Here is a 23828-nt window from a genome sequence, read left to right as displayed (position 1 = left end):
CGGGAGCGGGGAGAGGGCGAAGCGCCGCCGCCGGCGGAAACTGTAAACACGCATTTTAAAACAAAACAAATAACATGAATAAAGTTTTATAAAAAATATTTAGTCGGCCTCAGTAATTGTTATTTCGGTCGGGTGAGAAAAATGTATTGTTTTATTTAATTTTTATTAATTAAATTAACGACAGCGACGGTTTTGATTCCGTGGGCGGGCGGTTGGGATTTGAATCCGAGGGGGGCGTGCGCGCCTCCGCGGCGACGTGCGCGTACTTCCGGTGGGCCGGCACGTAATTTCCGGTGGGCGTGCGCGCACCTGGGGGGGCGTGCGCGCACTTGTGGGGTACCCCCCCCCCCCCCCGTGTGTGTGGCGCGGGTTGAGTGAGGAGGGGACGCGGGGAGTGGCCGAGGTCCCGGCGCGTGACGTTTTCGCCGACGTCAGCACGCCGCCCCGCCCACTCGCTCACGGCGGGGCGGGGGCGGGTTAAATGGCGGCGGGCGGCGGCGGCGGCGGGTTCCCCCCCGCCAGGTGGTGCTTCAGCCGGCAGCAGCTGGACGACAGCCCGTCGCGGCGCGGCGGAGGCCTGGACCGCGACCGCGAGCTCTCCTACCGCCAGCAGGCGGCCAACCTGCTGCAGGACATGGGGCAGCGGCTCAACGTGTATCCTTCGGGGAGGGATGGGAGGCTTCAGGGGAGAGGGTAGGCCCCAGGCCCCAGCGTGGAGGAGCAGAGGGCCCCAGCGTGGAGGGAGAGGGCCCCAGCGTGGAGGGAGAGGGCCCCAGCGTGGAGGGAGTGGAGCAGTGGGCCCCAGCGTGGAGGGAGTGGGCCCCAGCGTGGAGGGTGGAGGGAGTGGGCCCCAGGGTGGTGGGAGTGGGCCCCAGGGTGGAGGGAGAGGGCCCCAGGGTGGAGGGAGTGGGCCCCAGCGTGGAGGGAGAGGAGCAGTGGGCCCCAGCGTGGAGGGAGAGGGCCCCAGCGTGGAGGGAGAGGAGCAGTGGGCCCCAGCGTGGAGGGAGTGGAGCAGTGGGCCCCAGCGTGGAGGGAGTGGGCCCCAGGGTGGTGGGAGTGGGCCCCAGGGTGGTGGGAGTGGGCCCCAGGGTGGAGGGAGTGGGCCCCAGCGTGGAGGGAGAGGAGCAGTGGGCCCCAGCGTGGAGGGAGAGGAGCAGTGGGCCCCAGCGTGGAGGGAGAGGGCCCCAGCGTGGAGGGAGAGGAGCAGTGGGCCCCAGCGTGGAGGGAGAGGGCCCCAGGGTGGAGGGAGTGGGCCCCAGGGTGGAGGGAGTGGGCCCCAGGGTGGAGGGAGTGGGCCCCAGGGTGGAGGGAGTGGGCCCCAGGGTGGAGGGAGTGGGCCCCAGGGTGGAGGGAGTGGGCCCCAGGGTGGAGGGAGAGGGCCCCAGGGTGGAGGGACTGGGCCCCAGGGTGGAGGGAGTGGGCCCCAGGGTGGAGGGAGTGTGCCCCAGGGTGGTGGGAGTGGGCCCCAGGGTGGAGGGAGTGGGCCCCAGGGTGGAGGGAGTGGGCCCCAGGGTGGTGGGAGAGGGCCCCAGGGTGGAGGGAGTGGGCCCCAGGGTGGAGGGAGTGGGCCCCCAGGGTGGTGGGAGTGGGCCCCAGGGTGGAGGGAGTGGGCCCCAGGGTGGAGGGAGAGGGCCCCAGCGTGGAGGGAGAGGGCCCCAGAGTGGAGGGAGAGGGCCCCAGAGTGGAGGGAGAGGGCCCCCAGGGTGGAGGGAGAGGGCCCCAGGGTGGAGGGAGTGGGCCCCAGCGTGGAGGGAGAGGGCCCCAGGGTGGAGGGAGAGGGCCCCAGGGTGGAGGGAGAGGGCCCCAGGGTGGAGGGAGTGGGCCCCAGCGTGGAGGGAGAAGGCCCCAGGGTGGAGGGAGAGGGCCCCAGGGTGGAAGGAGAGGAGCAGTGGGCCCCAGGGTGGAGGGAGAGGGCCCCAGGGTGGAGGGAGAGGGCCCCAGGGTGGAGGGAGTGGGCCCCAGGGTGGAGGGAGAGGGCCCCAGGGTGGTGGGAGTGGGCCCCAGGGTGGTGGGAGAGGGCCCCAGGGTGGTGGGAGTGGGCCCCAGGGTGGAGGGAGTGGGCCCCAGGGTGGAGGGAGTGGGCCCCAGGGTGGAGGGAGTGGGCCCCAGGGTGGAGGGAGTGGGCCCCAGGGTGGAAGGAGTGGGCCTCAGCGTGGAGGGAGTGGAGCAGTGGGCCCCAGGGTGGTGGGAGTGGGCCCCAGGGTGGAGGGAGAGGGCCCCAGGGTGGAGGGAGTGGGCCCCAGGGTGGAGGGAGAGGGCCCCAGGGTGGAGGGAGTGGGCCCCAGGGTGGAGGGGGGTATGAAATGAAATGAAAATCGCTTATTGTCACAAGTAGGCTTCAAATGAAGTTACTGTGAAAAGCCCCTAGTCGCCACATTCCGGCGACTGTTCGGGGAGGCTGGTACGGGAATTGAACCGTGCTGCTGGCCTGCCTTGGTCTGCTTTAAAAGCCAGCGATTTAGCCCAGTGTGCTAAACCAGCCCCAATGTTGGAGGGGGTAGGCCCAGGGTGAAAGGAGATGGGGGGTAGAGTCTGTATCAATGTGTGTGGGGGGTAGAGACTATCAATGTGTGTGGGGGGTAGAGACTGTATCAATGTGTGTGGGGGGTAGAGACTATCAATGGGGGGTGTATCAAAGTGCTCACCTGCCTCCAAATCTAACACCTGCCCTGGTTCATTACCCAGTACCAAATCCAATATTGCCTCGCCTCTCGTTGGCCTATCTACATACTGTGTCAGGAAAACCTCCTGCACGCATTGGACAAAAACGGACCCATCTAAAGTACTCGAACTATCGCGTTTCCAGTCAATATTTGGAAAATTAAAGTCCCCCATAACAACTACCCTGTTGCTTTCACTCCAATCCAGAATCATCTTTGCAATCTTCTCCTCTACATCTCTGGAACTTTTCGGAGGCCTATAGAAAACCCCTAACAGGGTGACCTCTCCTTTCCTGTCTCTAACCTCAGCCCATACTACCTCAGTAGACGAGTCCTCATCAAACGTCCTTTCTACCACCGTAATACTGTCCTTGACTAACAATGCCACCCCTCCTCTTTTACCACCTTCCCTGAACTTACTGAAATATCTAAACCCCAGCACATGCAACAACCATTCCTGTCCCTGCTCAATCCATGTCTCCGAAATGGCCACAACATCGAAGTGCCAGGTACCAACCCAGGCCGCAAGTTCACCCACCTTATTCCGGATGCTCCTGGCATTCACATGAGACACTCGGCGAGTCTTCCTTCTATCTGGTGTTTTTACCACATAATTCACCTCACTTAATTTCCTTTCAATCTGATACGGTCCACAAAACCTAGCTTTTAAAGGCTCCCCTACCACTGGGAACAACACTAAAACTTTATCCCCACTGGCAAAACTACGAACTTTGGATTTCTTGTCTGCTCCCCGTTTCATCACATTTTGTGCAACTCTTAAATGTTGTCTCGCCAATTCACCTGCTCTATTTAATCGTTCCCGAAAATTTGACACGTAATCCAATAATGTAATTTCCGATTTCTCTCTCTCCAATTTTTCTTTAACCAATTTAAGTGGTCCTCTTACCCCATGACCAAAAATTAGCTCAAAAGGACTAAATTTGGTTGACTCATTAGGAGCATCCCGGATTGCAAACAGTACGAATGGGATTCCTTTATCCCAATCCTCTGGATAATCTTGACAATACGCCCTCAACATTGTCTTTAATGTCTGATGCCACCTTTCTAACGCTCCCTGCGATTCTGGATGGTACGCTGTTGATTTAAATTGTTTTATTCCTCGACTATCCATAACTTCTTTGAATAACTTTGAAGTAAAATTTGATCCTTGATTCAATTGAATTTCTGTGTGTAGTCCATATCTCGTAAAGAACTCCAGTAACTCCTACACAATCTTTTAGCTGTAATATTGCGTACTGGAATGGCCTCTGGAAACCTAGTAGACGATCCATTACAGTCAAAAGATATTGATTCCCACTTTTTGTTTTAGGAAGCGGTCCTACGCAATCAATTAAGACCCTTGTAAAAGGTTCCTCACATGCTGGAATGGGTATTAAGGGCGCTGGTTTTATCACTGCTAGAGGTTTCCCGAACACTTGACATGTGTGACATGATCGACAAAATTTAACTACATCTTTATGTAGTCCAGGCCAATAAAAATGTTTCTGGATTTTAGCTTGAGTTTTCCTTATTCCCAAATGACCTCCCACTGGTACCTCATGTGCAACTCGCAACACCTCCTTTCTATACCCTGCCGGCAATACTACTTGATGAACTTTTGCCCACTTTTCATCCGCCTGCATATGTACAGGTCTCCATTTTCTCATCAAGACATCACTTTTACGGTAATAACACTCTGGTATACACTCAGATTCCTCTTCCGTGTATGCTTTCTGATGCATCCGTTTTATTTCTATATCTTTTTGTTGTAACTCCGCCAATTTTCCTGAACTAAAAATATCCGCCTCATCCTCCACCTGTTCTTGTTCTTTTTCAACCATCTGATCAAAAATCGTTTCTGATTCATCGTCACTCTTTGATTTTTTCCTCTTGTCTTAACCTGTGACTTTGCGACCTTGTTACTACACAATCCGGAAAAATCCTAGGATATTCGTCCTTCAACACTTCAGTTGTCTGATTTTCCACTGGCTTATCAACCACAGTAAGCATCACTCCCACTTGCAATCCAGCTATATCATTACCCAAGATAAACTGTATTCCTGGACAAGATAGTTTCTCTATTACTCCTACTACCTCTTCACTGGACTTTGCAACCTGACCGTATATAATGGAACACTACTCCTCTCACCCTGAATTCCACAAGAATTCTCACTACATCAGGAATTGAATTTTTAAACTCCTCCACAAGTATAATTTCTCTGAGAGCTTCATACGTTTGGTCTATTTTCAAAGCCCTTATCCCTATCAAAATTACTCTGAGCCTTTCAAACTCTGTGTATGTTTGACCAAATTCTTTCCTTAAATTTCTAAACCTTTGCCTGCAGGCTTCAGGCACTCATTCATATGCACCTAAGATGGATTTTTTAACCCCCTCATACGTTCCAGATACCACCTCCGGTAATGATGCAAACACTTCACTAGCTCTACCTACCAGCTTTGTTTGAATCAGTAACACCCACATGTCCTGTGGCCATTTCATTTGTTTAGCTACCTTCTCAAATGAAATGAAAAAGGCTTCTACCTCCTTCTCGTCAAACTGTGGCAATGCTTGGACATATTTAAATAGATTCCCACCAAGACTTCGACTTTGATGCTCTTTCTCACTATTCTCATCACTATCATCCAACTGTACGCTTCCCTTTACGTCTGCCAATTTTAACTGACTGTCATCTTTCATAGCCATTTTCTGAAGTTCAAACTCTCTCTTTTTCCCTTTCCTCTCTATCTCTTTCTTTTTGTTGTGCTAGGGCTATTCTTCCTTTGTTTCTTTCATCTCTTTCCTTTTCTTTTTCTTTCATTGCATATTCAAGCTGCTTTAATTCTTTTCCGTGTTCAAGTTGCTTAATCTGCAACTGAATTTTTGCCATTTCCAATGAGTCAAGACTGTATCTCAGACAACTTTAAATGCTTAGCCACCACCATAATTACCTCATCTTTTCGCATTTTGTCAGGTAATGTTAACTGCAATGTTTCTGCCAAATCTACCAGTCTGCTTTTAGTCTCTGTCTGTAAGGTACTGCATGTGACCGTCTCTACCCCCAAAAACTTTGAGCCTCTGAAAGAGCCGTTGTCCACAACAACCCCCCCGCCCCCCGGCCAAATAAACTAAAATACCACACCTGAAAAGCACCCACAATATGCTCACCCCTCACTGTCTTTAAGTTGACTAAGCCAATCCAATAGATAGACTTTTATCTCCCTCGAGCCCCCAATTGTTATGGGTCAGGGTTTAGAGAACCCTAAAGTGTATCATGGAGTTCACCTGACCCACAACTTTTAATAGATTGTGGTATGGGGAGCGCACGGCCCACTCTACAGGGGTGGGACAGCAGAAATCGAAAAGTATTTTTCAAAGCAAAACAATGTTTATTCTATGAACTCAAGTTAACCTTTTTAAAACAAACAGTGAATATCTTAGCAACCAGTAAATTAAATACACCTCCAAAGAATACAACATTAAGTAACCCTGTACGCTGCCCTTTTAACATCCAAAAGACTTAACGAACCTTCAAACAGGAACACATTAGGTTTACAGTTAATACAGATCTTTTTACAATTCTGAATTCACCAAATGATCCATAGATAGTCTTTAGATGGCAGAGATCAACAGCAGTGCAGCGCACTGAAAAACACAGACACACCCAAGCTTTCTCAAACTGATAAACACCCATTTCTTAAAGGGTACTCACACATGACGGGTAGGGACTGTATCGATGTGTGTGTGTGGGGTAGGGACTGTGTATCAATGTGTGTGTGGGGTAGAGACTCTATCAATGTGTGTGGGGTAGAGACTATCAATGTGTGTGGGGGGTAGGGACTGTATCGATGGGTGTGTGTGGGGTAGGGACTGTGTATCAATGTGTGTGTGGGGTAGAGACTGTATCAATGTGTGTGGGGTAGAGACTATCAATGTGTGTGGGGGGTAGAGACTATCAATGTGTGTGTGGGGTAGAGACTATCAATGTGTGTGTGGGGTAGAGACTATCAATGTGTGTGTGGGGTAGAGACTGCATCAGTGTGTGTGGGGGTAGAGACTATCAATGTGTGTGGGGTAGAGACTATCAGTGTGTGTGGGGTAGAAACTATCAATGTGTGTGTGGGGTAGAGACTATCAATGTGTGTGTGGGGTAGAGACTGTATCAATGTGTGTGGGGGGTAGAGACTATCAATGTGTGTGTGGGGTAGAGACTGCATCAATGTGTGGGGGGGGGTAGAGACTTTATCAATGTGTGTGGGGTAGAGACTGTATCAATGTGTGTGTGGGGTAGAGACTGGGTGTGTGTGGAGGTAGAGACTGTATCAATGTGTGTGTGGGGTAGAGACTATCAATGTGTGTGAGGGGTAGAGACTATCAATGAGTGTGTGGGGGTAGAGACTGTATCAATGTGTGTGGGGGTAGAGACTGTATCAATGTGTGTGTGGGGTAGAGACTGTATCGATGTGTGGGGGTAGAGACTATCAATGTGTGTGTGGGGGTAGAGACTGTATCAATGTGTGTGTGGGGGTAGAGACTGTGTATCAATGTGTCTGGGGGTAGAGACTGTGTATCAATGTGTGTGGGGGGTAGAGACTATCAATGTGTGGGGGTAGAGACTGTATCAATGTGTGGGGGTAGAGACTGTATCAATGTGTGGGGGTAGAGACTGTATCAATGTGTGGGGGTAGAGACTGTGTATCAATGTGTCTGGGGGTAGAGGCTGTATCAATGTGTGTGGGGGTAGAGACTATCAATGTGTGTGTGGGGGTAGAGACTGTATCAATGTGTGTGGGGTAGAGACTGTGTATCAATGTGTGTGGGGGTAGAGACTGTATCAATATGTGTGTGGGGTAGAGACTATCAATGTGTGTGAGGGGTAGAGACTATCAATGTGTGTGTGGGGTAGAGACTGGGTGTGTGTGGGGTAGAGACTATCAATGTGTGTGTGGGGGTAGAGACTGTATCAATGTGTGTGGGGGTAGTGACTGTATCAATGTGTGTGGGGTAGAGACTGTGTATCAATGTGTGGGGTAGAGACTGTATCAATGTGTGTGTGGGGTAGAGACTGTATCAATGTGTGTGGGGGGTCGAGACTGTGTGTGTGTGTGGGGGTAGAGACTGTATCATTGTGTGTGTGGGGTAGAGACTATCAATGTGTGTGGGGGTAGAGACTGTATCAATTTGTGTGTGGGGGGGGTAGAGACTGTATCAATGTGTGTGTGGGGTAGAGACTGTATCAATGTGTGTGGGGGTAGTGACTGTATCAATGTGTGTGGGGTAGAGACTGTGTATCAATGTGTGGCGTAGAGACTGTATCAATGTGTGTGTGGGGTAGAGACTGTATCAATGTGTGTGGGGGGTCGAGACTGTGTGTGTGTGTGGGGGTAGAGACTGTATCATTGTGTGTGGGGTAGAGACTATCAATGTGTGTGGGGGTAGAGACTGTATCAATGTGTGTGTGGGGGGGTAGAGACTGTATCAATGTGTGTGTGGGGTAGAGACTGTATCAATGTGTGTGGGGGTAGAGACTGTATCAATGTGTGTGGGGGGTAGAGACTGTATCATTGTGTGTGTGGGGTAGAGACTATCAATGTGTGTGGGGTAGAGACTATCAATGTGTGTGGGGGTAGAGACTATCCATGTGTGTGGGGGTAGAGACTGTATCAATGTGTGTGGGGGGTAGAGACTGTGTATCAATGTGTGTGGGGGGTAGAGACTGTGTATCAATGTGTGTGGGGGTAGAGACTATCCATGTGTGTGGGGGTAGAGACTATCAATGTGTGTGTGGGGTCGAGACTATCAATGTGTGTGGGGGGTAGAGACTGTATCAATGTGTGTGGGGTAGAGACTGTGTATCAATGTGTGTGTGGGGGTAGAGACTGTATCAATGTGTGTGGGGGTAGAGACTGTATCAATGTGTGTGGGGGTAGAGACTGAATCAATGTGTGTGGTGTAGAGACTGTGTATCAATGTGTGGGGTAGAGACTATCAATGTGTGTGTGGGGTAGAGACTATCAATGTGTGTGGGGGGTAGAGACTGTGTGTGTGGGGGTAGAGACTGTATCATTGTGTGTGTGCGGTAGAGACTATCAATGTGTGTGGGGGTAGAGACTGTATCGATGTGTGGGGTAGTGACTGTCAATGTGTGTGGGGGTAGAGACTGTATCAATGTGTGTGGGGGTAGAGACTGTATCAATGTGTGTGGGGGTAGAGACTGTATCAATGTGTGTGGGGGTAGAGACTATCAATGTGTGTGGGGGTAGAGACTATCAATGCGTGTGTGGGGTAGAGACTATCAATGTGTGTGTGGGGTAGAGACTGCATCAATGTGTGTGAGGGGTAGAGACTGTATCAATGTGTGTGGGGTAGAGACTCTGTATCAATGTGTGGGGTAGAGACTGTATCAATGTGTGGGGTAGAGACTATCAATGTGTGTGTGGGGTAGAGACTGTATCAATGTGTGTGTGGGGTAGAGACTGCATCAATGTGTGTGGGTGTAGAGACTGTGTATCAATGTGTGGGGTAGAGACTAACTGTGTGTGGGGGTAGAGACTGTATCAGTGTGTGTGGGGGTAGAGACTGTATCGATGTGTGGGGTTGAGACTGTATCAATGTGTGTGTGGGGGGGGTAGAGACTGTATCAATGTGTGTGGGGTAGAGACTGTATCAATGTGTGTGGGGGGTAGAGACTATCAATGTGTGTGGGGGTAGAGACTATCAATGTGTGTGTGGGGTAGAGACTATCAATGTGTGTGTGGGGTAGAGACTGCATCAATGTGTGTGTGGGGTAGAGACTGTGTATCAATGTGTGTGGGGGTAGAGACTGTATATCAATGTGTGTGGGGTCGAGACTGTATCAGTGTGTGTGGGGTAGAGACTGTATCTGTGTGTGTGGGGTAGAGACTATCGATGTGTGGGGTAGAGACTGTGTATCAATGTGTGTGTAGGGGTAGAGACTGTATCAATGTGTGTGTGGGGGTAGAGACTGTATCAATGTGTGTGTGGGGGTAGAGACTATCAATGTGTGGGGGTAGAGACTATGTATCAATGTGTGTGTGGGGTAGAGACTATCAATGTGTGTGAGGGGTAGAGACTATCAATGTGTGTGTGGGGTAGAGACTGGGTGTGTGTGGAGGTAGAGACTGTATCAATGTGTGTGTGTGGGGTAGAGACTCAATGTGTGTGAGGGGTAGAGACTATCAATGTGTGTGGGGGGTAGAGACCGTATCAATGTGTGTGGGGTAGTGACTATCAATGTGTGTGGGGGGTAGAATCTGTATCAATGTGTTGGGGTAGAGACTGTGTCTCAGTGTATGTGTGGGGGTAGAGACTGTATCGATGTGTGGGGTAGAGACTGTGTATCAATGTGTGTGGGGGGGTAGACACTGTGTATCAATGTGTGTGTGGGGTAGAGACTGTATCAATGTGTGTGTGGGGTAGAGACTGGGTGTGTGTGGAGGTAGAGACTGTATCAATGTGTGTGTGGGGTAGAGACTGGGTGTGTGTGGGGGTAGAGACTGTATCAATGTGTGTGTGGGGTAGAGACTGGGTGTGTGTGGGGGTAGAGACTATCAATGTGTGGGGTAGAGACTATCAATGTGTGTGTGGGGTAGAGACTATCAATGTGTGTGGGGGGTAGAGACTGTGTGTGTGTGGGGTAGAGACTGTATCATTGTGTGTGTGGGGGTAGAGACTGTGTATCGATGTGTGGGGTAGAGACTGTATCATAGAACATAGAACAATACAGCGCAGTACAGGCCCTTCGGCCCACGATGTTGCACCGAAACAAAAGCCATCTAACCTACACTATGCCATTATCATCCATATGTTTATCCAATAAACTTTTAAGTGCCCTCAATGTTGGCGAGTTCACTACTGTAGCAGGTAGGGCATTCCACGGCCTCACTACTCTTTGCGTAAAGAACCTACCTCTGACCTCTGTCCTATATCTATTACCCCTCAGTTTAAAGTTATGTCCCCTCGTGCCAGCCATTTCCATCCGCGGGAGAAGGCTCTCACTGTCCACCCTATCCAACCCCCTGATCATTTTGTATGCCTCTATTAAGTCTCCTCTTAACCTTCTTCTCTCCAACGAAAACAACCTCACGTCCATCAGCCTTTCCTCATAAGATTTTCCCTCCATACCAGGCAACATCCTGGTAAATCTCCTCTGCACCCGCTCCAAAGCCTCCACGTCCTTCCTATAATGCGGTGACCAGAACTGTACGCAATACTTCAAATGCGGCCGTACCAGAGTTCTGTACAGCTGCAACATGACCTCCCGACTCCGGAACTCAATCCCTCTACCAATAAAGGCCAACACTCCATAGGCCTTCTTCACAACCCTATCAACCTGGGTGGCAACTTTCAGGGATCTATGTACATGGACACCTAGATCCCTCTGCTCATCCACACTTTCAAGAACTTTACCATTAGCCAAATATTCCGCATTCCTGTTATTCCTTCCAAAGTGAATCACCTCACACTTCTCGACATTAAACTCCATTTGCCACCTCTCAGCCCAGCTCTGCAGCTTATCTATATCCCTCTGTAACCTGCATCAATGTGTGTGGGGTAGAGACTGTATCAATGTGTGGGGTAGAGACTGTATCAATGTGTGTGGGGGTAGAGACTATCAATTTGTGTGGGGGTAGAGACTATCAATGTGTGTGTGGGGTAGAGACTATCAATGTGTGTGGGGTAGAGACTGCATCAATGTGTGTGGGGGGTAGAGACTGTATCAATGTGTGTGTGGGGTAGAGATTATCAATGTGTGTGGGGGGTAGAATCTGTATCAATGTGTGGGGGTAGAGTCTGTGTATCAATGTGTGTGTGGGGGTAGAGACTGTGTATCAATGTATGTGTGGGGTAGAGACTCAATGTCTGTGGGGGTAGAGACTGTATCGATGTGTGGGGTAGAGACTGTATCAATGTGTGTGGGGTAGAGACTGTGTATCAATGTGTGCGGGGTAGAGACTGTGTATCGATGTGTGGGGTAGAGACTGTATCAATGTGTGTGGGGGTAGAGACTGTATCATTGTGTGTGGGGTAGAGACTGTGTATCGATGTGTGGGGTAGAGACTATCAATGTGTGTGTGGGGTAGAGACTATCAATGTGTGTGGGGGTAGAGACTGTATCAATGTGTGTGGGGGTAGAGACTGTATCAATGTGTGTGGGGTAGAGACTGTGTATCAATGTGTGTGTTGGGGTAGAGACTATCAATGTGTGGGGGTAGAGACTGTGTATCAATGTGTCTGGGGGTAGAGGCTGTATCAATGTGTGTGGGGGTAGAGACTATCAATGTGTGTGGGGGGTAGAGACTATCAATGTGTGTGGGGTAGAGACTGTGTATCAATGTGTGTGTTGGGGTAGAGACTATCAATGTGTGGGGGTAGAGACTGTGTATCAATGTGTCTGGGGGTAGAGGCTGTATCAATGTGTGTGGGGGTAGAGACTATCAATGTGTGTGGGGGTAGAGACTATCAATGTGTGTGGGTTAGAGACTGTATCAATGTGTGTGGGGGTAGAGACTGTGTATCAATGTGTGTGTGGGGGTAGAGACTATCAATGTGTGTGTGGGGGTAGAGACTATCAATGTGTGTGAGGGGTAGAGACTATCAATGTGTGTGAGGGGTAGAGACTGTATCAATGTGTGTGTGGGGTAGAGACTATCAATGTGTTTGTGGGGGTAGAGACTGTATCAATGTGTGTGGGGGTAGAGACTGTATCAATGTGTGTGGGGTAGAGACTGTATCAATGTCTGTGTGGGGTAGAGACTATCAATGTGTGTGGGGTTTAGAGACTGTGTGTGTGGGGGTAGAGACTGTATCATTGTGTGTGTGGGGTAGAGACTGTATCAATGTGTGTGGGGGTAGAGACTGTGTATCGATGTGTGGGGTAGAGACTGTATCAATGTGTGTGGGGGGGGTAGAGACTGTATCAATGTGTGTGGGGGGTAGAATCTGTATCAATGTGGGGGTAGAGTCTGTGTATCAATGTGTGTGGGGGGTAGAGACTGTATCAATGTGTGTGGGGGTAGAGTCTGTGTATCAATGTGTGTGTGGGGTAGAGACTGCATCAATGTGTGTGGGGGGTAGAGACTGTATCAATGTGTGTGTGGGGTAGAGACTATCAATGTGTGTGTGGGGGTAGAGACTGTATCAATGTGTGTGGGGGTAGAGACTGTATCAATGTGTGTGGGGTAGAGACTGTGTATCAATGTGTGGGGTAGAGACTGTATCAATGTGTGTGTAGGGTAGAGACTGGGTGTGTGTGGGGGTAGAGACTGTATCAATGTGTGTGTGGGGTAGAGACTGGGTGTGTGTGGGGGTAGAGACTATCAATGTGTGGGGTAGAGACTATCAATGTGTGTGTGGGGTAGAGACTATCAATGTGTGTGGGGGGTAGAGACTGTGTGTGTGGGGGTAGAGACTGTATCATTGTGTGTGTGGGGGTAGAGACTGTGTATCGATGTGTGGGGTAGAGACTGTATCAATGTGTTTGGGGGGGGGTAGAGACTGTATCAATGTGTGTGGGGTAGAGACTGTATCAATGTGTGTGGGGGTAGAGACTATCAATGTGTGTGGGGGTAGAGACTATCAATGTGTGTGTGGGGTAGAGACTATCAATGTGTGTGGGGTAGAGACTGCATCAATGTGTGTGGGGGGTAGAGACTGTATCAATGTGTGTGTGGGGTAGAGATTATCAATGTGTGTGGAGGGTAGAATCTGTATCAATGTGTGGGGGTAGAGTCTGTGTATCAATGTGTGTGTGGGGGTAGAGACTGTGTATCAATGTATGTGTGGGGTAGAGACTCAATGTCTGTGGGGGTAGAGACTGTATCGATGTGTGGGGTAGAGACTGTATCAATGTGTGTGGGGTAGAGACTGTGTATCAATGTGTGCGGGGTAGAGACTGTGTATCGATGTGTGGGGTAGAGACTGTATCAATGTGTGTGGGGGTAGAGACTGTATCAATGTGTGTGGGGTAGAGACTGTGTATCTATGTGTGGGGTAGAGACTATCAATGTGTGTGGGGAGGGTAGAGACTATCAATGTGTGTGGGGGTAGAGACTGTATCAATGTGTGTGGGGGTAGAGACTGTGTACAATGTGTCTGTGGTGTAGAGACTGGGTGCGTGTGGGGGTAGAGACTATCAATGTGTGTGTGGGGTAGAGACTATCAATGTGTGTGGGGGTAGAGACTGTATCAATGTGTGTGGGGGTAGAGACTGTATCAATGTGTGTGGGGTAGAGACTGTGTATCAATGTGTGTGTTGGGGTAGAGACTATCAATGTGTGGGGGTAGAGACTGTGTATCAATGTGTCTGGGGGTAGAGGCTGTATCAATGTGTGTGGGGGTAGAGACTATCAATGTGTGTGGGGGTAGAGACTGTATCAATGTGTGTGGGTTAGAGACTGTATCAATGTGTGTGGGGGTAGAGACTGTGTATCAATGTGTGTGTGGGGGTAGAGACTGTATCAATGTGTGTGTGGGGGTAGAGACTATCCATGTGTGTGAGGGGTAGAGACTATCAATGTGTGTGAGGGGTAGAGACTGTATCAATGTGTGTGGGGGTAGAGACTATCAATGTGTGTGGGGGTGGAGACTGTATCAATGTGTGTGGGGGTAGAGTCTGTGTATCAATGTGTGTGTGGGGTAGAGACTGCATCAATGTGTGTGGGGGGTAGAGACTGTATCAATGTGTGTGTGGGGTAGAGACTATCAATGTGTGTGTGGGGGTAGAGACTGTATCAATGTGTGTGGGGGTAGAGACTGTATCAATGTGTGTGGGGTAGAGACTGTGTATCAATGTGTGGGGTAGAGACTGTATCAATGTGTGTGTAGGGTAGAGACTGGGTGTGTGTGGGGGTAGAGACTGTATCAATGTGTGTGTGGGGTAGAGACTGGGTGTGTGTGGGGGTAGAGACTATCAATGTGTGGGGTAGAGACTATCAATGTGTGTGTGGGGTAGAGACTATCAATGTGTGTGGGGGGTAGAGACTGTGTGTGTGTGGGGGTAGAGACTGTATCATTGTGTGTGTGGGGGTAGAGACTGTGTATCGATGTGTGGGGTAGAGACTGTATCAATGTGTTTGGGGGGGGGTAGAGACTGTATCAATGTGTGTGGGGTAGAGACTGTATCAATGTGTGGGGGTAGAGACTATCAATGTGTGTGGGGGTAGAGACTATCAATGTGTGTGTGGGGTAGAGACTATCAATGTGTGTGGGGTAGAGACTGCATCAATGTGTGTGGGGGGTAGAGACTGTATCAATGTGTGTGTGGGGTAGAGATTATCAATGTGTGTGGAGGGTAGAATCTGTATCAATGTGTGGGGGTAGAGTCTGTGTATCAATGTGTGTGTGGGGGTAGAGACTGTGTATCAATGTATGTGTGGGGTAGAGACTCAATGTCTGTGGGGGTAGAGACTGTATCGATGTGTGGGGTAGAGACTGTATCAATGTGTGTGGGGTAGAGACTGTGTATCAATGTGTGCGGGGTAGAGACTGTGTATCTATGTGTGGGGTAGAGACTATCAATGTGTGTGGGGAGGGTAGAGACTATCAATGTGTGTGGGGGTAGAGACTGTATCAATGTGTGTGGGGGTAGAGACTGTGTACAATGTGTCTGTGGTGTAGAGACTGGGTGCGTGTGGGGGTAGAGACTATCAATGTGTGTGTGGGGTAGAGACTATCAATGTGTGTGGGGGTAGAGACTGTATCAATGTGTGTGGGGGTAGAGACTGTATCAATGTGTGTGGGGTAGAGACTGTGTATCAATGTGTGTGTTGGGGTAGAGACTATCAATGTGTGGGGGTAGAGACTGTGTATCAATGTGTCTGGGGGTAGAGGCTGTATCAATGTGTGTGGGGGTAGAGACTATCAATGTGTGTGGGGGTAGAGACTGTATCAATGTGTGTGGGTTAGAGACTGTATCAATGTGTGTGGGGGTAGAGACTGTGTATCAATGTGTGTGTGGGGGTAGAGACTGTATCAATGTGTGTGTGGGGGTAGAGACTATCAATGTGTGTGAGGGGTAGAGACTATCAATGTGTGTGAGGGGTAGAGACTGTATCAATGTGTGTGTGGGGTAGAGACTGTATCAATGTGTGTGTGGGGTAGAGACTATCAATGTGTTTGTGGGGGTAGAGACTGTATCAATGTGTGTGGGGGTAGAGACTGTATCAATGTGTGTGGGGTAGAGACTGTATCAATGTCTGTGTGGGGTAGAGACTATCAATGTGTGTGTGTGGTAGAGACTATCAATGTGTGTGGCGGTAGAGACTATGTATCAATGTGTGTGTGGGGTAGAGACTGGGTGTGTGTGGGGGTAGAGACTGTATCATTGTGTGTGTGGGGTAGAGACTGTATCAATGTGTGTGGGGGTAGAGACTGTGTATCGATGTGTGGGGTAGAGACTGTATCAATGTGTGTGGGGGGGGGTAGAGACTGTATCAATGTGTGTGGGGGGTAGAATCTGTATCAATGTGGGGGTAGAGTCTGTGTATCAATGTGTGTGGGGGTAGAGACTGTATCAATGTGTGTGTGGGGGGGTAGAGACTGTATCAATGTGTGTGGGGGTAGAGTCTCTGTATCAATGTGTGTGTGGGGTAGAGACTGCATCAATGTGTGTGGGGGGTAGAGACTGTATCAATGTGTGTGTGGGGTAGAGACTATCAATGTGTGTGTGGGGGTAGAGACTGTATCAATGTGTGTGGGGGTAGAGACTGTATCAATGTGTGTGGGGTAGAGACTGTGTATCAATGTGTGGGGTAGAGACTGTATCAATGTGTGTGGGGGGTAGAGACTGTGTGTGTGTGGGGGTAGAGACTGTATCATTGTGTGTGTGGGAGTAGAGACTGTATCGATGTGTGGGGTAGAGACTATCAATGTGTGTGTGGGGGTAGAGACTATCAATGTGTGTGTGGGGTAGAGACTATCAATGTGTGTGTAGGGTAGAGACTATCAATGTGTGTGGGGGTAGAGACTATCAATGTGTGTGTGGGGTAGAGACTATCAATGTGTGTGGGGGTAGAGACTATCAATGTGTGTGTGGGGTAGAGACTATCAATGTGTGTGTGGGGTAGAGACTGCATCAATGTGTGTGGGGGGTAGAGACTGTATCAATGTGTGTGTGGGGTAGAGATTATCAATGTGTGTGGGGGGTAGAATCTGCATCAATGTGTGGGGGTAGAGTCTGTGTATCAATGTGTGTGTGGGGGTAGAGACTGTGTATCAATGTGTGTGTGGGGTAGAGACTATCAATGTGTGTGTGGGGTAGAGACTATCAATGTGTGTGGCGGTAGAGACTGTGTATCAATGTGTGTGTGGGGTAGAGACTGGGTGTGTGTGGGGGTAGAGACTGTATCAATGTGTGTGTGGGGTAGAGACTGTGTATCAATGTGTGGGGTAGAGACTATCAATGTGTGTGAGGGGTAGAGACTATCAATGTGTGTGAGGGGTAGAGACTATCAATGTCTATGTGGTAGAGACTGGGTGTGTGTGGGGGTAGAGATTTTATCAATGTGTGTGTGGGGTAGAGACTGGGTGTGTGTGGGGGTAGAGACTGTATCAATGTGTGTGTGGGGTAGAGACTATCAATGTGTGTGTGGGGTAGAGACTGGGTGTGTGGGGTTAGAGACTATCAATGTGTTTGTGGGGGTAGAGACTATCAATATGTGTGTGGGGTAGAGACTTTGTATCAATGTGTGTGTGGGGTAGAGACTATCAATGTGTTTGTGGGGGTAGAGACTATCAATGTGTGTGTGGGGGGTAGAGACTATCAATGTGTGTGTGGGGTAGAGACTATCAATGTGTGTGTGGGGTAGAGACTGCATCAATGTGTGTGGGGGGTAGAGACTGTATCAATGTGTGTGGGGTAGAGACTATCAATGTGTGTGGGGTAGAGACTGGGTGTGTGTGGGGTTAGAGACTATCAATGTGTGTGTGGGTAGAGACTCAATGTGTGTGGGGGATAGAGACTGTATCAATGTGTGTGGGGGGTAGAGACTATCAATGTGTTTGTGGGGGTAGAGACTATCAATATGTGTGTGGGGTAGAGACTGTGTATCAATGTGTGTGTGGGGAAGAGACTATCAATGTGTTTGTGGGGGTAGAGACTATCAATGTGTGTGTGGGGGTAGAGACTATCAATGTGTGTGTGGGGTAGAGACTGTGTGTGTGTGGGGGTAGAGACTGTATCATTGTGTGTGTGGGAGTAGAGACTGTGTATCGATGTGTGGGGTAGAGACTGTATCAATGTGTGTGGGGGGGGGTAGAGACTGTATCAATGTGTGTGGGGTAGAGACTGTATCAATGTGTGTGGGGTAGAGACTATCAATGTGTGTGTGGGGTAGCGACTGTATCAATGTGTGTGTGGGGGTAGAGACTATCAATGTGTGTGGGGGTAGAGACTTTCAATGTGTGTGTGGGGTAGAGACTATCAATGTGTGTGTGGGGTAGAGACTGCATCAATGTGTGTGGGGGGTAGAGACTGTATCAATGTGTGTGTGGGGCAGAGACTGTATCAATGTGTGTGTGGGGTAGAGACTGGGTGTGTGTGGGGGTAGAGACTGTGCATCAATGTGTGTGGGGTAGAGACTATCAATGTGTGGGGTAGAGACTATCAATGTGTGTGAGGGATAGAAACTATCAATGTCTGTGTGGGGTAGAGACTGGGTGTGTGTGGGGGTAGAGACTGTATCAATGTGTGTGGGGTAGTGACTGGGTGTGTGTGGGGGTAGAGACTGTATCAATGTGTGTGTGGGGTAGAGACTATCAATGTGTGTGTGGGGTAGAGACTGTGTGTGTGTGTGGGGGTAGAGACTGTATCATTGTGTGTGTGGGAGTAGAGACTGTATCGATGTGTGGGGTAGAGACTGTATCAATGTGTGTGGGGGGGGTAGAGACTGTATCAATGTGTGTGGGGTAGAGACTGTATCAATGTGTGTGTGGGGGTAGAGACTATCAATGTGTGTGGGGGTAGAGACTCCCAATGTGTGTGTGGGGTAGAGACTGTATCATTGTGTGTGGGGGGTAGAGACTGTATCAATGTGTGTGTGGGGTAGAGATTATCAATGTGTGTGGGGGGTAGAATCTGTATCAATGTGTGGGGGTAGAGTCTGTATCAATGTGTGTGTTGGGTAGAGACTGTGTATCAATGTATGTGTGGGGTAGAGACTCAATGTCTGTGGGGGTAGAGACTGTATCGATGTGTGGGGTAGAGACTGTGTATCAATGTGTGTGGGGTAGAGACTGTGTATCGATGTGTGGGGTAGAGACTCTATCAATGTGTGTGGGGGGGTAGAGACTGTATCAATGTGTGTGGGGGTAGAGACTATCAATGTGTGTGTGGTGTAGAGACTATCAATGTGTGTGGCGGTAGAGACTGTGTATCAATGTGTGTGTGGGGTAGAGACTGGGTGTGTGTGGGGGTAGAGACTGTGTATCAATGTGTGTGTGGGGGTAGAGACTATCAATGTGTGTGAGGGGTAGAGACTATCAATGTGTGTGAGGGGTAGAGACTGTATCAATGTGTGTGTGGGGTAGAGACTGTATCAATGTGTGTGTGGGGTAGAGACTATCAATGTGTTTGTGGGGGTAGAGACTGTATCAATGTGTGTGGGGGTAGAGACTATCAATGTGTGTGGGGTAGAGACTGTATCAATGTCTGTGTGGGGTAGAGACTATCAATGTGTGTGTGTGGTAGAGACTATCAATGTGTGTGGCGGTAGAGACTATGTATCAATGTGTGTGTGGGGTAGAGACTGGGTGTGTGTGGGGGTAGAGACTGTATCATTGTGTGTGTGGGGTAGAGACTGTATCAATGTGTGTGGGGGTAGAGACTGTGTATCGATGTGTGGGGTAGAGACTGTATCAATGTGTGTGGGGGGGGTAGAGACTGTATCAATGTGTGTGGGGGGTAGAATCTGTATCAATGTGGGGGTAGAGTCTGTGTATCAATGTGTGTGTGGGGTAGAGACTGCATCAATGTGTGTGGGGGGTAGAGACTGTATCAATGTGTGTGTGGGGTAGAGACTATCAATGTGTGTGTGGGGGTAGAGATTGTATCAATGTGTGTGGGGGTAGAGACTGTATCAATGTGTGTGTGGGGGAGAGACTATCAATGTGTGTGGGGGGTAGAGACTGTGTGTGTGGGGGGGTAGAGACTGTATCATTGTGTGTGTGGGAGTAGAGACTGTATCGATGTGTGGGGTAGAGACTATCAATGTGTGTGTGGGGGGGGTAGAGACTGTATCAATGTGTGGGGGTAGAGACTGTATCAATGTGTGTGGGGGTAGAGACTATCAATGTGTGTGGGGGTAGAGACTATCAATGTGTGTGTGGGGTAGAGACTATCAATGTGTGTGGGGTAGAGACTGCATCAATGTGTGTGGGGGGTAGAGACTGTATCAATGTGTGTGTGGGGTAGAGATTATCAATGTGTGTGGGGGGTAGAATCTGCATCAATGTGTGGGGGTAGAGTCTGTGTATCAATGTGTGTGGGGGTAGAGACTATCAATGTGTGTGTGGGGTAGAGACTATCAATGTGTGTGGCGGTAGAGACTGTGTATCAATGTGTGTGTGGGGTAGAGACTGGGTGTGTGTGGGGGTAGAGACTGTGTATCAATGTGTGTGTGGGGTAGAGACTGTGTATCAATGTGTGGGGTAGAGACTATCAATGTGTGTGAGGGGTAGAGACTATCAATGTCTATGTGGGGTAGAGACTGGGTGTGTGTGGGGGTAGAGATTTTATCAATGTGTGTGTGGGGTAGAGACTGGGTGTGTGTGGGGGTAGAGACTGTATCAATGTGTGTGTGGGGTAGAGACTATCAATGTGTGTGTGGGTAGAGACTATCAATGTGTGTGTGGGGTAGAGACTGGGTGTGTGTGGGGGTAGAGACTGTATCAATGTGTGTGTGGGGTAGAGACTATCAATGTGTGTGTGGGTAGAGACTCAATGTGTGTGGGGGGTAGAGACTGTATCAATGTGTGTGGGGGGTAGAGACTATCAATGTGTTTGTGGGGGTAGAGACTATCAATATGTGTGTGGGGTAGAGACTGTGTATCAATGTGTGTGTGGGGTAGAGACTATCAATGTGTTTGTGGGGGTAGAGACTATCAATGTGTGTGTGGGGGGTAGAGACTATCAATGTGTGTGTGGGGTAGAGACTATCAATGTGTGTGTGGGGTAGAGACTGCATCAATGTGTGTGGGGGGTAGAGACTGTATCAATGTGTGTGGGGTAGAGACTATCAATGTGTGTGGGGTAGAGACTGGGTGTGTGTGGGGTTAGAGACTATCAATGTGTGTGTGGGTAGAGACTCAATGTGTGTGGGGGATAGAGACTGTATCAATGTGTGTGGGGGGTAGAGACTATCAATGTGTTTGTGGGGGTAGAGACTATCAATGTGTGTGTGGGGGTAGAGACTATCAATGTGTGTGTGGGGTAGAGACTGTGTGTGTGTGGGGGTAGAGACTGTATCATTGTGTGTGTGGGAGTAGAGACTGTGTATCGATGTGTGGGGTAGAGACTGTATCAATGTGTGTGGGGGGGGGTAGAGACTGTATCAATGTGTGTGGGGTAGAGACTGTATCAATGTGTGGGGTAGAGACTATCAATGTGTGTGTGGGGTAGCGACTGTATCAATGTGTGTGTGGGGGTAGAGACTATCAATGTGTGTGTGGGGGGTAGAGACTGTATCAATGTGTGTGGGGGGTAGAGACTATCAATGTGTGTGGGGGTAGAGACTTTCAATGTGTGTGTGGGGTAGAGACTATCAATGTGTGTGTGGGGTAGAGACTGCATCAATGTGTGTGGGGGGTAGAGACTGTATCAATGTGTGTGTGGGGCAGAGACTGTATCAATGTGTGTGTGGGGTAGAGACTATCAATGTGTGGGGTAGAGACTATCAATGTGTGTGAGGGAGAGAAACTATCAATGTCTGTGTGGGGTAGAGAATGGGTGTGTGTGGGGGTAGAGACTGTATCAATGTGTGTGGGGTAGAGACTGGGTGTGTGTGTGGGAGTAGAGACTGTATCAATGTGTGTGTGGGGTAGAGACTATCAATGTGTGTGTGGGGTAGAGACTGTGTGTGGGGGTAGAGACTGTATCATTGTGTGTGTGGGAGTAGAGACTGTGTATCGATGTGTGGGGTAGAGACTGTATCAATGTGTGTGGGGGGGGGTAGAGACTGTATCAATGTGTGTGGGGTAGAGACTGTATCAATGTGTGTGTGGGGGTAGAGACTATCAATGTGTGTGGGGGTAGAGACTCCCAATGTGTGTGTGGGGTAGAGACTGCATCAATGTGTGTGGGGGGTAGAGACTGTATCAATGTGTGTGTGGGGTAGAGATTATCAATGTGTGTGGGGGGTAGAATCTGTATCAATGTGTGGGGGTAGAGTCTGTATCAATGTGTGTGTGGGGGTAGAGACTGTGTATCAATGTATGTGTGGGGTAGAGACTCAATGTCTGTGGGGGTAGAGACTGTATCGATGTGTGGGGTAGAGACTGTGTATCAATGTGTGTGGGGTAGAGACTGTGTATCGATGTGTGGGGTAGAGACTCTATCAATGTGTGTGGGGGGGTAGAGACTGTGTATCAATGTGTGTGGGGGTAGAGACTATCAATGTGTGTGTGGTGTAGAGACTATCAATGTGTGTGGCGGTAGAGACTGTGTATCAATGTGTGTGTGGGGTAGAGACTGGGTGTGTGTGGGGGTAGAGACTGTGTATCAATGTGTGTGTGGGGTAGAGACTGTGTATCAATGTGTGGGGTAGAGACTATCAATGTGTGTGAGGGGTAGAGACTCAATGTCTATGTGGGGTAGAGACTGGGTGTGTGTGGGGGTAGAGATTTTATCAATGTGTGTGGGGTAGAGACTGGGTGTGTGTGGGGGTAGAGACTGTATCAATGTGTGTGTGGGGTAGAGACTATCAATGTGTGTGTGGGGTAGAGACTGGGTGTGTGGGGTTAGAGACTATCAATGTGTGTGGGGGGTAGAGACTGTATCAATGTGTGTGGGGGGTAGAGACTATCAATGTGTTTGTGGGGGTAGAGACTATCAATGTGTGTGTGGGGTAGAGACTGTATCAATGTGTGTGGGGGTAGAGACTGTGTATCCATGTGTGTGTGGGGTAGAGACTATCAATGTGTTTGTGGGGGTAGAGACTATCAATGTGTGTGGGGGGTAGAGACTGGGTGTGTGGGGTTAGAGACTATCAATGTGTGTGGGGGGTAGAGACTGTATCAATGTGTTTGTGGGGTAGAGACTATCAATGTGTGTGTGGGGTAGAGACTGGGTGTGTGGGGTTAGAGACTATCAATGTGTGTGGGGGGTAGAGACTGTATCAATGTGTGTGTGGGGTAGAGACTGGGTGTGTGTGGGGGTAGAGACTGTATCAATGTGTGTGTGGGGTAGAGACTATCAATGTGTGTGTGGGGTAGAGACTGGGTGTGTGGGGTTAGAGACTATCAATGTGTGTGGGGGGTAGAGACTGTATCAATGTGTTTGTGGGGGTAGAGACTATCAATGTGTGTGTGGGGGTAGAGACTATCAATGTGTGTGTGGGGTAGAGACTGTATCAATGTGTGTGGGGGTAGAGACTGTGTATCCATGTGTGTGTGGGGTAGAGACTATCAATGTGTTTGTGGGGGTAGAGACTATCAATGTGTGTGGGGGGTAGAGACTGTATCAATGTGTGTGTTGGGTAGAGACTATCAATGTGTGTGTGGGGTAGAGACTGGGTGTGTGTGGGGTTAGAGACTATCAATGTGTGTGTGGGTAGAGACTATCAATGTGTGTGGGGGATAGAGACTGTATCAATGTGTGTGTGGGGTAGAGACTATCAATGTGTTTGTGGGGGTAGAGACTATCAATATGTGTGTGGGGTAGAGACTGTGTATCAATGTGTGTGTGGGGTAGAGACTATCAATGTGTTTGTGGGGGTAGAGACTATCAATGTGTGTGTGGGGGGTAGAGACTATCAATGTGTGTGTGGGGTAGAGACTATCAATGTGTGTGTGGGGTAGAGACTGCATCAATGTATGTGGGGGGTAGAGACTGTATCAATGTGTGTGTGGGGTTAGAGACTATCAATGTGTGTGTGTGGTAGAGACTGCATCAATGTGTGTGTGGGGTAGAGACTATCAATGTGTTTGTGGGGGTA

General features: G+C 49.5%; 1 protein-coding gene across 3 annotated transcripts in view; it reads left to right on the top strand.

Moving 5' to 3' along the window:
• Positions 1 to 457: 457 nt before the first annotated feature.
• Positions 458 to 23828, top strand: part of LOC140406107 (cyclin-T1-like) — a 272545-nt gene continuing 249174 nt past the window's right edge. For all 3 annotated transcript variants that reach the window (XM_072494262.1, XM_072494261.1, XM_072494260.1), the window contains exon 1: positions 458 to 654. In XM_072494262.1, the coding sequence (XP_072350363.1) occupies positions 482 to 654 (173 nt within the window). In that variant the 5' untranslated portion in view covers positions 458 to 481. The remainder of the gene's footprint in view (positions 655 to 23828) is intronic.

The sequence above is a fragment of the Scyliorhinus torazame genome, unplaced genomic scaffold (genome assembly GCF_047496885.1).
Source record: "Scyliorhinus torazame isolate Kashiwa2021f unplaced genomic scaffold, sScyTor2.1 scaffold_247, whole genome shotgun sequence".
In the NCBI taxonomy this organism is placed as follows: domain Eukaryota; kingdom Metazoa; phylum Chordata; class Chondrichthyes; order Carcharhiniformes; family Scyliorhinidae; genus Scyliorhinus; species Scyliorhinus torazame.
Note: the sequence above shows the minus strand (reverse complement) of the source record. Positions and strands in the feature narration are given on the sequence as shown.